The sequence below is a fragment of the Ruditapes philippinarum genome, unplaced genomic scaffold (assembly GCF_026571515.1).
Source record: "Ruditapes philippinarum isolate M1 unplaced genomic scaffold, ASM2657151v2 ctg2631_1_1_1_1, whole genome shotgun sequence".
Classification (NCBI taxonomy): domain Eukaryota; kingdom Metazoa; phylum Mollusca; class Bivalvia; order Venerida; family Veneridae; genus Ruditapes; species Ruditapes philippinarum.
The window spans coordinates 41,936-56,585 of NW_026858805.1; the positions used below are offsets into that span (position 1 = coordinate 41,936).

Below are 14,650 nucleotides of genomic sequence, written 5' to 3' on the forward strand. Positions count from 1 at the left end.
GTTTACAATATATTTTCAATAATTTCAATGTTATAATACGTGAGATATCAAGAGCGGATATTTGTCTTGCTCATATGTAAACCATTCAACAATTTCTCATAAAATTCCTTTGTCAATCAGAAATTTTCAACATTTACGAGCCCATCATTTATGGGACTCACCCTCTTTTACCTTCTCTTGTGATTTATTCTACTTGATTTCTTGAATTATTTCAACTTGTTAATGAATGTTCGTATTATTGGAATGGTATTCTTCCACGAAAATAAAGAAGTATCCATGTTTTAAAAATTAGTATCTGAAATGTGTTTTTCACTTGCAGATAGCTTCTAAAAATCATACTTTTGATTGTAATTGATATTTAGATTTTGACTAATATAAATTTCAATGGATACTTACTTTCATGAACGAATATATTTAAACTTATATTGCAATCACAAAAATGAAGCAAACATGAAAACAGGTGTGTCCCGTATCTGACTGAACTATCCCGTAAATGGTAAAATTAAGTTAAGAGTATTCATTCGAGTAATATCATGCTTATCGATGTAAACGCAATAATATTGGAGTATATTGTATTTATTGTAAGAAATTTTCATAGCTGTTTTAGTTAAATTGGATATGACTTTTCATGCATCTTGATAAAAAATATTTTACTTTATCAAGATACTTAATACCTATTTAAACAAACATACAATACAGTGTTTTGCAGTTCAATTATAAGATAATAGTAATAAGATTGATGTGTCCCGTAAATGACCAGAGCGAAAATAAATTTTAAAACAGTGATTTTCTCAATAAAAGTGACATTTCTATGGGAACAAACTATTTGTTTTGATTCGTGATATTGTTATCGTTTACACTAAAATTGGATTTATAAAAGAATGAAAAGAAACGTTACAATCTTGCATTATTATAAATGGCCATATAACATGACATAACTTTTATTTTATAAGAAAATTCCAAAATAACCATCGCGTATATAGATAATTTGTAGATTAAACAATACCAATAGGATTAAACACCATGTCAGCAAATTTACAATTTTAAAATACATTTCGTTCATGCAACTTGCTGATATAAATTGTATCATTTATTTGATATATACATGTATATATTCATACTTTATTTTTGTCTCATTCGTATACATACATTTTTATACATATTTACACATATTCACATAAAATCTGCATACGACCATTCTATTTAAGAATTTCAAGAGACATTATATCAATGATAAACATATTCAAGACCTATACAGTAAGACTAAAATCAAATAGTAAAAATTACAATGTATTTAAACAAAATATTGTATGTAATTTTAAGTGTACAGTAATTTTTCACCGACCAGTGCCGCTCTGGCAACTCCGTAAAACTGGTATTGCACGGACATGCATATATTTTGACGTTAAGTTATTTGCATTATACAAACTGGTGTAAAGACGCGCTAGCACGTCAATGAAAACAATGATCATTTTAACTGAAAAAAACTTTTTATTTCGCCAGAGGCTCACATAATATAGTTTTGTTAAACTCGTTCAATAAATTCAGTATTGAACCAATACTCATTCAATATCCTATATATATGTCTGCTAGAAAACATGTTCAATCCTCCGGCGAGGCGTATTTTCTCCATGAAAACGAGCTCTCACCACTTATTCAGATTATTTTGGTAATTACTGGTTAACTACAAAACTCAAAAATATGGGGTAAACTCGGCAATAAAAACAAAAACAAACGAGCAATAATGTATAAATAATAAAGTTTTTATGTTTTAATTAATTACCAGTTTAAAAGCATGAAATGTATCACTAATGCATACATGTTTGTGTATTAGTACTAAAATTAAATGACTATATCCATTCGGTTTATGTGGCATTGACCACAACCATGTTTTCCTGGCAGGAACGGTGCACCTGTATTGTGTTTCTCTTTCATTGTTTTTTTATTAATCTTTTCATATATTTTCCAAAATTCGGCATGTAATTGCAACAATCTTGTTTTCAAAATCTTTTGTCAATGTTCATTTTACTTTTCCGTTCTATATGGCTGATCAAAATGTAAATCAGTTTTATTTTTATTTAATTTCATAAAGACGTTTTATAAATCAGGTATATTAAAAGCTTCATGCCTAGATGAATCAAGAAACTCAAAACTGGAGAAAAATGTACTAAGGTTTTCATAAAATTAAATATACGCAGTTTCAAAATTCAAGAAGGTATTTATCAACATATATATTTTTACTGCGTGACTAGTACAGTAAGGGCTATTTCTGCAAAATTATATTGACCACTTTTTGGTAAATGGCGAAGATTGTAATTGCTGTCCGCAATGTGTAAATTACTTCCTTTGTTCTCTTTGCAATGTCGTTACTTTAAAATACATCTTCAAAATTTTCATGAATATGTCTATAAATTTGGAGGCATGCTGCTTTAAGTTAAAATTAACTATTTTAGTAATCCAATGGCAAAAGTGTGGTTTAACAACTAAACTGTTGTCCATGTTGTTTCTAAAGCAGCATGCTTCCAGATTCATGCTCATTTTCATGAAAATTTTAAAAATGTTTTTAAAAGTAAAATATTGTTAAATGATCACAGAAAATAATTTCCACATTACAAATAGCATTTGCAATCCTCGTGAATTACCCCAAAAGAGGTCAAAATAAGCAAAAAAAAAGCCCCTACCTAATGGTGATGAATACTGCAAAATCAGCCCTTAATAGCACATATAATATGTAAATCATTACTCGAATAGTTGATATTTTTAATTTTCTTAAAACTTTTTACATTTCCTCATTTTTTTTATTTTTTTTTTTTGACGACATATTTTGGTTCTTCTAGAGGTATGCAGCTTTAATCACTTTCTGTTATATAAAACATATCTAGTGCGTTTTTGATTGCTTCATCCATGTTGAAATATTTGTAGTTTGCCAAGCGTCCAAGAAAATATATATCAGGATCTGAGTTAGCGAATGTCTTATAACGTTGGTATAAATTTTGATTCCGTTCATTAGGCACCGGATAATATGGTTCTCCGTCGGCAGTCGATCTCTCATAGAATATAACTGTGTCATTAGAATCAAATTCTTGATTAGGTAACCACTTGTACTCAACAATACGTGTAAAGTTATCTTTTAGACTTGGATGGTTAACAACACTGCCTGGCTGAAAATGATCCACGTTCTTTAACACTTTACGTTCAAATGACAAAGATCTGTATTCCAGTTTTGGTAATCCCTTCTTCTCGTAAAATCTGTCAATGGGTCCAGAAAAGTACGTTTTTCTGCATTTGATCATGTCACGAATGTCAAAATAGTCCGTTTTCAGTCGGACAATTATCTGCGGTGATTTTAACATGTTTTGAATTAAATTTGTATAACCTCTCTTAGGCAAAGCCTGGTATTGGTCTGAAAAATAACGGTCATCCCAATTGTTTCGTACCGGAATACGAGCCAAAACAGACGGACCTAATTCAGCAGGAGTTTTATTCCACTGCTTTATCGTGTAAGGTTTAAAAAGTAGATTGTACAATTTACTACCTACACGTGATAATGCCATCTCTTCAGAATTTGATGGTTTGCGATTGTATTGAACCTGCTCTCTTTTTAGCCATGCATCCATGTCCTCAACAGATTTAATATCTAGATTAAATAAAGCGTTAACTGTGTTGATATTTACTGGAATATGAATGTGATTTCCTTCCACAAGAGCCAAAACTTTATGTTCATAAGGAACCCATTCGCTAAACTGCTGAACATAATCCCAAACTTGCTGATAGCGTGTATGGAACAGGTGCGCACCGTACTTTGAAACACGGATACTTGTCTCATTGTCAATAAAATCGTAACAGTTTCCACCAATATGGTCACGTTTATCAAGAACCAGAATTGACTTTTTAGTTGTTGCCGCATATCTTTCCGCTATCACTGCGCCAGACAAACCGGCTCCAACTACGCATACATCAAATTCCTGAACACTAGTAGTCTGAAAAATGTATACATTTAAAACCAGTAGTAATATAAAGAAAATCCCAGTTATAACACTTGATTTATATTTCCTAACTCTTAATTGCATCGCACTGAAAAATTTGTGAACAAAATTAAATTGTTGCTCCTGGTGAAATTTTAGCATTAGTCAATTTTATTTAATAAAATGCACTTTTTTCAACGTTAAAAGTTTGTTGCCATCGCTTTCTTTAATGGCATGTGGCAGCCATGAATAAATTACAGCACCCGGCTTTGTAAACGTCTTTAATACTTTGACGCAGTAATCTATATTTTTTAATTACTATCACATAAGAAATTTAGTTGATATTGTCAGACGTAACTGTAAATTATAAATCATCTCACAGGGTAATAATTCACTAAAGAAAAATCAGAACCAAAGCTCGCCGAAAAAAGTTTTTGTGGTTTAAACCTGTCGAAAAATAAATGGTACATTTGAAACTCGTTATGTTCTCCAATTCTATTTATGCATAGATTTATGGATAAAGCATCAGTTTGTTTGCAACGATAAGCTATTCACAATGTCATACATGGGTGGGTGTCAAACGCTTCGTGTCAAACGCTTCGTAATAAAGGTACAATTTTATCCGATGTTAAAGGCACATTTTGCCTCAGAAACAAATATTTTGTCCCACTAAAAATAAATTTTATAACTTTTCTTTAATTTTTATCAGGCATGCTAGATGCTTATCTCCTACTGAACTAGTACCGTGTGAGCTTTATTGTTTTGTCTTAAAAGTAGTAAAATGTAAACAAAATAGTATTTTGACATTCTTACAAATGACTTAACAACTACATTAAAATTTCATAACTGTATAAACTGCAAAAAAAATGCAAAAATAAAAGATGGTAAATGAATAATTTATTGAAAACTATATCAGGGCACCAAAAATTCAAAGTTTTTAAGAATTAAAATAAACACATTTCTGGAGCATAGATGGCCTGTAACTCAATTTATGGTTTTATGGTCATAAATTTTATGCTCAAATAAAGATTGATCAATCAATATTGTTTACAAGTAATGAAAAAACATTATTATACTTAATGGCATATAACATAAACATAGTGTATATCATGTATAATTGCTGATGGAATGAATCGTAAGAAACGATTTTTAACAATATACAATAAAGTAATCGAACAGATAGAAATCAACGTTCGTGTATTTTATAAATTTATGAATATGGATAGTCTAAGGATTCAGTATAACCTACCCCCACCGTTTGCGTTTGATAACTCGGACACTTAAAGAAAAAAATGTTCAGCATTCTCAACTGCATTTCCGCAATGACATGTGGGATTTTCACTAAGATGATTTCTAACTAGGTCACCATTTAGGTCGCTGCAATTGTTTCTTATACGTGAGTGTAAAACTGATAATAGTCTGTCACCTATTAAAAATGTTTAGGTACAATAGGAGCTTTGAGAATTTCTTTCATTCTAGTTTTAAATATGTTTAGTGATTCCGTATTACGAATACTAGCATCAAGTGAATTCCAAAGTTAAATTGCTGAAGGTAAGAAAGATCTATTGTACGTTTCAGTACGACGAGCTAATGTTGCATAATTGTTATTATTTCGAAGTGGATAGTTTGATGTTTCTTAAACAGTACTTGGGAAGAGATCTTCAAGATAATGAGGGACAATGCCATTATTGCTTTGTAAAAAGTGACTAACTTTTGAATTTTACGTCTGTCAGAAAGAGATACCCAGCCTACTTCTTTAATCAATGAATTTATCGATACAGACCTAGTTAACCCAGTAACGTCGCGCGCGGCTTCGTATTGCAATTGTTTAAGTGATTGCTTTTCGTTTAATGTACAACCGTCCCACACTACTGAGGCGTATTCCAAAATCGGACGCATATAAGAGATGTATTTTTTATTCATAGTAGATCGTTTAAGTTTGAATTTTAATGCACGCATTGTACTTAAAACTTTTGACGCTGATAACATTATTTTTTCGATATGTTCATGCCATTTGAGATCATGAGAAATTGTCAAGCCTAAATGTTTGTGATGATAAACAAAGTCAAGACGATTGTTATTAAAAAATAAAATTGGCTTACTAGGATTTGTGTTTGAAGAGAAAAAAATAACTTCAGTTTTATTAGGATTGAAACTCATAAGCCATTGATTAGACCATTCATTAATGATATTTAGGTCACGATTTAAAGTTGTTTCAATGAGGTCGATATTGTTTTAAGAAACAGCTAAAGAGCTGTCGTCTGCAAAAAGACGAGTAATAGAGAGTAAGTTTTCGGCAATATCATTGACGTAAATCAAAAACAATTTAGGCCCAAGGGCTGAGCCTTGAGGGACGCCTGCAGATATCTTAAGGATGGAAGATAGTTCAGAGCCTATAAAGACCGATTGTTCCTTTCAGAGAGATAATCAGTAACCCAAATGAGAAGCTGGTCTTTAATACCATATTGTTTTAGTTTAAAAAGCACACCTTGATGCCATACCCTGTCGAATGCTTTTGATATATCACAAAAAAATAATACAGGTCGATAGCTTTTTGTCATAGGATTCGCAAATTTGGTGATAGATGTCTATTAGTTGATAAAAAGCTGAATGTCCAGGGAGAAAACCTGACTGTAAGGGATATATCAAATTGTTTGAATGTAGATGGTTGTATATATGTTTGAAGATTACTCGCTCCATCACTTTACCTACACAACTAATTAATGATATTGGGCGATAATTAGAAGAACTATTTCTATTTCCTTTTTTAAAAAGGGGCTAACTTTTGCAAATTTCCTTACATTAGGATAAACACCTTCTCGAAGAGATCTATTAAATAATATACATAATGGCTTACAAATAGTTAGACTTATATCATCCTGCCCAACTGCCTTGTTTATGGGTAAAAATGACAATATATCAATTATTTCTTGGTAATTAATTGTAAAATTTTCAATATCGTTGTTTGATTTTTGAATAAATACCGGAAGTTGAGTAGAAGTTGTATCAATATGCAACACTGATATGAAATATTCGTTTAAGCAATTTGCTTTTTCGGCATCAGTTTCATATTGTTGTTCATTACCATTTTCATCTACTAACAAGGTTGGTATTGAATTAAACGCATTTGAATTTTCTTTAATTAATAACTTAACTGTTTTCCAATAAAGTTTTGGATCATTTACACTTGCTTTCTCCAACGAATACTCAAGATTATTAAAAAAATTGTTCTTTAGCATTTTTTTTCTTTTAAATACTGACTTTGTTTCTTAAATGTTTGAAAGTGTTCCAATCAAAAATCGAATTAGTTCTAACTGCTTTTTTCTTTGAGCGATCGCGTTATCTGGAAGTTCTACGAATTACTGAGTCATACCACGGTTTGTCCTTAAGTCTTATAGTTACTCATCGCGTTGGAATGCATTTTTCGGCTAATCTAAGAATACTAGAAGTAAACAATTCGGTGGCTTCATGTACTGAGTTTAAATTAAGAAATGACCAGTCATTATTTTGTATGAGATTATTAAGTTCCTGAAAATTTCCTCTATTATAATTCCATACACGTCTTTTATATGTTTTACATGATTCATTTATATATTTGGTAAACAGGTAGGTTCCAAAATGGTCACTGATGTCGCGCAGTGTGGGACTTATTCCAGAATCGTTAACATGAATATTATTACTAATTGCTATTGGGTCAATTAGTGTTGAGGAGTTTGAATTTACTCGAGTCGGTTCTCTAATTATATTCTAAAGGTCGTTTAATATCAAAACATCTTTAAATTAGTGATTATTAAGGTTCAACTGATCTTCATTTACATCCCCAACTAAAATTATTCGGCTACATTGTTCAAGGGCTTTTTCTAAACAAATATTCATTTTATTCCAAAATTCGACGGGGGCATTTGTTGTCTATAAACAGTACAAATAAGTTGCTTAGTGTACTTGTTTCTTAATTCAATCCAAAGTGATTCTTGTAAATAGTCCTCTAATTCAGATATTCGTTTCGAGATCAATTGGTCTGAAACATATACTAATATACCACAAGAATGACGTGTACCGTCTTTACGGTAAAACACGGAAAATTATCTAGTTTAATATCGTCGTTCGACACTATATTATCAAGATGTGTCTCTGTGAAGCATAGTATATCAAAATCAAGCCAGTAATCTTTGACATAATTTAACTTATTCCTCATGCTTCTTATATTTTGACTAAGGATAGATATACAATCATCATTAGATTCGCCTGGACAAGGATTTTTTTTAAATCTCCACTTAAGGACAACAATAGAGGAGTGACATATATTAGCTCGGGGCTAAGATAGTTATCGATAGTCGTATACATTTCCATACTGTGAAGACTAAAGACATAAAGGATATATACAGATTTAAAGCTAAATGGAGTGTACATAAAGTAAGATTTATTATGACTGCAATTCGTTTAAGAATTTATTAAAGAAACATTGTGTACAAGGACATTTACTACGAAAATGAAAGTAAGGTGACAAGTTTACTGGCGCATATCATTACCCTCTCTCGCTAAGTGAGCCAAAGTTCCATCTCCCTTGGACAATCAAGTTCAAAATTTAAATGTCATAGAGTCTGTTTATATTTGTATAAATACACATAGATAATAGGCTATCACAAAGTTGTCAAATTGTCATTATAACTTTCCACTTGAGAACAACTAATGAATTATTTCATTACGAACATTAAGCAATCAATATCTGCTAAGTATTAGATTTGGTACGTATTGGTAAATATTGAGTAATTTACTATTAACACATTAATTGAATCGGCACACATCATTTAAGAATCAAATTTGTTCACCATAGTTCAATGCATACATCTAATATGTGAGTAATAAACACATGCAGTTACTGAACAATAATTCAAATACCAGTATAACAATATCAAGATGATTTCTATAAATAGGTATGAGCTTTTATGATACATGTCCCTTCCCCAACCTCTCTTCTGCTCCGCCCAAGTTTTCTCTTGAGCAGCTTTTGTACCTGCACTAGATCCTCCTCTATTTTTCTTCTCTTTCATATCCCCAGTTCTCATTCTGTCTAACCACCTTTCACTGTCTAAAATACGAAATATGATAAACAAGATCAACAAGGAAAGGCGGCGTTCAATGAACGCAACCCCCACACGACCCAGCAACAAGAACCAACGGCAAGGAGCCCAGGCGGACCCCAAACAAAAACAGGACAGGGCAAAGACAGAGCACGGACATGTTAAACATTAAATGATAAATAATTTATAACCGACCAGGAAAATAATAATAATTTATAACTGATTAGGAATTCAAAGAAAATAATAAAAATCAGAATCAGTTAAGAAAGCCCAACACGGCAATTGAAAATGTTGTAGGACGGTACTGGAAAGTGCAAATTACCGTCCACTCCGAAAACAACATTTAAACACGAAACTGGTGAAAGTTTGAATTTAGAAACATCCGCAGATGTGTTCATACGGCGGTTATCATGGAACCCTCAATGAAGCACGGTAGTGCCATTCCATGAAAAGCGGCATATTGTCCCAAAATTTAAGCATGGGTGTTCCCTAAACGAGAAATCAATGGTCAGAACTAAATAAAATGGAATTATAAAAGGGTATCTGTGGTTATGAAGCCTGCATATCACTAACATAGAACAAGACAAAATCAAAAGACAATAATCTGGAAACAAAGTGATCCTTCGGAAATTTTGCAAGCAGGCAGCATATTCTATGGGTGATTAATAGAGTATTTTCTCTATTTAAGGAGGAATATTGAAACCAACGTAGTTGAAAAATACCAAAAAGAAGAAGCATAACATGTATATACAACAAAAAAGTCGTGCTGAACGATCTTCAAGGAGCAAGAATATAACATCTTTTAAATATGATAAACAAGATCAACAAGGAAAGGCGGTGTTTAATGAACGTAGCCCCCAAACGACCGAGAAGCAACAAGAACCAGTGGCAATGAGCACAGGAGAACCCTAAACAAAAGCAGAACAGAGCACAAGACAAGAGTACGGATAGGCTAATCACTAACATCATAATAGGAAATAATTTGTAACTCATAAGGAGTTCAAAGAAAACAAAAACATGATTGAATAAAAGGCCCACAAAGCCAAAGGGCAAAGGGGAAGGGGATAGGAGATTCGGGGAAGGAAGGGTAAATAAAAAAGTAAAACTTGGGTAAGATTTTGTTTGTTTGTTTGTTTGGATTTTTACGACACGTCAACACATAACTGGCCATATCGTGCCGAATGCTATAATAGGCTTAAAATATTATGTAAAGCATTGTAAATGACAATAGAAATGAGCAAATTAGATCCTAGAATACAAATTTATCTCTTTTAAATAATCAATTATGTTTTTTGATGGAATTGTATTAAAAAGTTCTTTGAGTGAATTTACAGAATAAAATCTATTACGGGCCTGTGAAAAATCATGACATTCAAGAAGAAAATGCTTGACAGTAAAATTTTCATTACAACCTACACAGAAAGGGGCATTGTCATTTGTGAGGACATAAGAGTGGGTAATTTTAATGTGTCCAATTCGGCATCGAAGAAGAACTGTTTGATCACGGCGGTTTGACAGAGATAGAGATGGTGACATATCAAGAGATGGGTTTATATCGTGAAGTTTATTAAAAATGGCATTGTCCCAATTTGCTTTCCATTCAGATGATACGAGTTTATTTATAGCTGGTCTAAAATCACAAGCAGGTAACTATAAGTCAGTTTTTCGAAAATTTAATGATTGTTTAGCTCAAGCATCTACTTTTTCATTTTCTCGTATTCCTACATGGCTTGGAATCCAATATAATTTAACATATTTTGATTTTAGTATATCATGAAATCGTAAAAGAAGTTTCTTTACCATGATATTTTCAGATTTTTTATTTTTAATGGATATTAAAACAGAAAGCGAGTCAGAAAATATCACAAATTTATCGTGGGTATGCTGTGCTATGTATGACAATACTAAATCGATAGCTTTTGCTTCAGCAGTAAAAATTGATGCATTATCTGGTAACCTCATACTAAATGTAAAATTATTTTCAAACACAGCCGCACCTACTTTGCAACCTTCTTTTGAACCGTCCGTATAAATATGTATAAAATCTTCATGTTCTTCCTTAATTGCTAGAAACTTCTCTTTGAAATATTCAGGTGAATTTGATGCCTTTTTTATATATGAAAGGTTAATATTTATTTTCGGGGAATTATAAGTCCAAGGTGGAACATCCTCATCGTCATTTTGAAGGATACTGTAAGGATTAATTTTAAGTTTATCTAAATCATCTTTTAAACGAAGGCCTAATGGTTTAATTTCCTTTGGTTTGTTAACAAATTTTTCAGTATAACTTGGTTTGAAAATAATATTTTTAGCTGGATTTTTCCTATTAGATGAAATTCTAGTTGCAAATTGAAGTGATAGCTTTTTACGACGAAGATAAAGCGATGGTTCCCCAGCTTCCGCATATAGACTTTCTACAGGTGAAGTGCGAAAAGCACCTAAAGCTAAACGTTAACCCTGGTGATGTATGGTATCTAGCATTTGAAGATATGATTTTCTTGCAGACCCATATACTACAGAACCATAATCTAATTTTGATCGGATAAGACTTCTGTATAGTTTCAGTAATGTGGAAGAATTTGATCCCCAATATGTACTTGATAAAACCGTAAGTAAATTTAAAGCTTTTAGGCATTTAGTTTTCAAATGTTTAATATGCGGTATAAAAGAAAGATTTTTATCAAATATCATTCCTAGAAACTTAGCTTCATCAACTACTGGAATTTAAGAACCAGATATGTAAAGTTCAGGGTCATTATGTTGTTTTCGCAATCGGCAGAAATGAACACATTGAGTTTTTGACTTTAAAAATTTAAACCCATTTTCTATTGCCCACCTCTGAATTTTATCTAAATTTTGTTGAAGTTGCCGTTCAATTGTTCTCATACTTTTCGATCGATAGCAGATAATAAAATCGTCTACATATAGAGAACAATCTATGCCTGGTGTAAGAGCGCTAGCAATATTGTTTATTTTAAGGCCAAAAAGTGTAACAGAAAGTATGCTTCCTTGAGGAACACCTTGTTCTTGTAAGATACTTACCGTAGACGAAAAACCAGAAGGGGCACAAATTAGAGTGTTACCAAAACAGTATGAAGCAACAAAGACATGCATCTGAAGAACACCGAGGGGCACTGCCTTTGAATAGTCAGCAGTACAAGTACTACTGGGGAGTTATAACCGTTGAATGGTGTACAAACCGCAGTCTTAGTCCCACCATGTTCCTATAAACGAGACAAATGTCAATGTTACAAAATGTGAAATAAGTAAAGCACCGAAATGCTCATGTAGAAACATTTAAAAGAAAAACTAAATGACCATCACAAAAGAACTCATTGTCGAAGACGATAACTATGCCAATTCTGTCCCATAGGTCTTTTAGAACTGACCATTATAGAGTCTCCCACTTAGCCCGTTGGCCAAAAGAGGAATCAAAAGAGGAAAGCGTAGCATCCAACTGTAAAAAGGTTGAACACTAAGCTTGAAATAGTAGGGTCATAACCCCTTTTAATAAAACGTTAAATAATTTTTGTAAAGACAACAGAAAAATTACAAATAACATCCCATTAAAAATCAGACTGGCTAATCCCTTGTCGCAGAAATGTTTTTAAATCACTATTGAATTTTGATAATAAATCAAAGTTACGATTGTAAAATTTTGTAAAATATTAACGTTACTTATAATAGCGGTAGCCCTGTTTGAGCAGCTTGCTAGTAATGAAAGTATTTCGCTCATTAAAATCCTTTACGTTGCTACAAGCTCTAGCGTATCTGATTAACTGAGATATATCTATTCTGTAAGATATCGCATGCGGTACGTCTCCATCAAAATGTGAATAATGTACTATACCAAAGTCATCTCTTAGCATAGATTTTCGTGTGAATAGAATTGTTTATGATAGTAGTATAAAGATCCAAAATTGATGTAGACACCATTTGATCAAAATAGGAATTTTATTTTATTGTCACATCCAGTGTTATATGTGCCGTGTGGTGGCTTTAAAAGGTCTCCCCATACATTAAATCAAAGTATTTTATTTTCGATCTTTGAAGATCGTTCAGCACGACATTATTGTAATGTTTTCTGGTAATTTTAGTTTCTTCTATTTGGCATTTTTTCAACTTGGGTTATTCCAGTATTCCTACTTGAATACTGTATATTTACCCTTAGAATATGTTGCCTGCTTTTTAGCTCACCAGAACCGAAGGTTCAGGGTGAGCTATTAGTATTAAAGGGGGGATACTCCGGCGTCTGTGGTCCGTCGTCTTGCGTCAACAATCATCTTCTCCTCATAGTAATTTGATTGGCCCTTTTCAGGGGCAGCTAAAGTTAGCAAGAGGGCCATGGTGGCCCTGAAAACGCTCACCTGTATATAGGCCCCTGGGCCAAGGCCAAGTTTAAACCAGGGGTATGTAATTGAACAATCTTGGTAGACACCCATTAGAGGATGTTTCATGATAAATATCTAAACTCTAGCTTTTTGGGGTTTTCGTCAGGAGATTTTTTTTTCAAGTTTCTACTATATACATGTAGGGAAAAACAATGACCACCTCGCAAGGGCCAATTTTCATCCCAGAGATTGAATTTGAACAAACTTGGTAGATACTCACAAGAAGATATTTCACGCTTAGTTTCCAAACTCTAGCTCTTTGGGTTTTTTATAGGAAGATTTTACTATACACATATAAGTAAAATGAATGACTCATGAGGCGGGGCAAATTTTAACCTAAGGGCCCTTATTTGAACAAACTTGGTAGACACCCATTAGAAGATGTTTCATGCTAAATATCTTGGATCTAGCTTTTTTGGAATTTTAAAAAGAAGATTTTTTTGAAAGTTTTTACTATATACATAAAGGGAAAAACAATGACCCCCTGGAGCGGAGCCAATTTTTAACCAAGGGCTTTCATTTCAACAAACTTGGTAGACACCCACTAGAAGATCTATCATGCTTAATATCTAAGCTCTAGCTATTTTGGTTTTTTAAAAGAGATTTTTTTAAAAAGTTTTTACTATAAATAAATAAGGAAAATCAATGACCCCTGGGGCGGGGTAAATTTTCCCCACGGCTTTTATTTGAAATACTTGATAGACACTGACTAGATGATGTTCCACGCCAAATATTTTAGCTCTTTCGGTTTTCTAAAAGAAGATATTTTAAGGTTTTTTTTCGATTACCAGAGTTCTGCTTGGAATTAAATTCTTTAAACAAGTTGACTACCAAAGGAACATTCTTGTGAAGTTTGGATGAAATTGGTTCAGCGGTTAATGAGGATATGTCATTTAATGTAAAAATTCACGGACGGACGGACGCCGTACGAAAAGCGATCACAACAGCTCACTGTGTCACTTTGTGACAGGTGAGCTAAAAGTAGAAATACCCTTGAACGTAAACTTCTACTTAACTAATAAATGGATGACCACATGCAAGAAAGGTATCTTTTTCCCGTGCAAAGGTTTTCTGAATAAGAGAAATTAGTTTATCATTAATTTAATTATGTGGCAGTTTAGTATAAAGGGTAGAAAATCGAATGTACTGACAGTTGAAGCTTGATAGTTTATAATTTTCAATTTGTCCAAAATTTCACCAAAATTCTTAATAG

At 32.5% G+C, this 14,650-nt stretch overlaps 1 protein-coding gene across 1 annotated transcript; it reads right to left on the reverse strand.

Moving 5' to 3' along the window:
• Window positions 1–1,742: 1,742 nt before the first annotated feature.
• LOC132754322 (UDP-galactopyranose mutase-like) lies at window positions 1,743–4,450 on the reverse strand. Its single transcript, XM_060744938.1, has one exon. The coding sequence runs from the start codon at window positions 4,125–4,127 to the stop codon at window positions 2,850–2,852; it is 1,278 nt and encodes a 425-aa protein (XP_060600921.1). The 5' UTR covers window positions 4,128–4,450; the 3' UTR covers window positions 1,743–2,849.
• Between the last annotated feature and the right edge of the window lie 10,200 nt (window positions 4,451–14,650).

Bases quoted from the DNA above. Each gene is read 5' to 3' on its own strand.
- LOC132754322 (XM_060744938.1), bottom strand. From the start codon at position 4,127: ATGCTAAAATTTCACCAGGAGCAACAATTTAATTTTGTTCACAAATTT.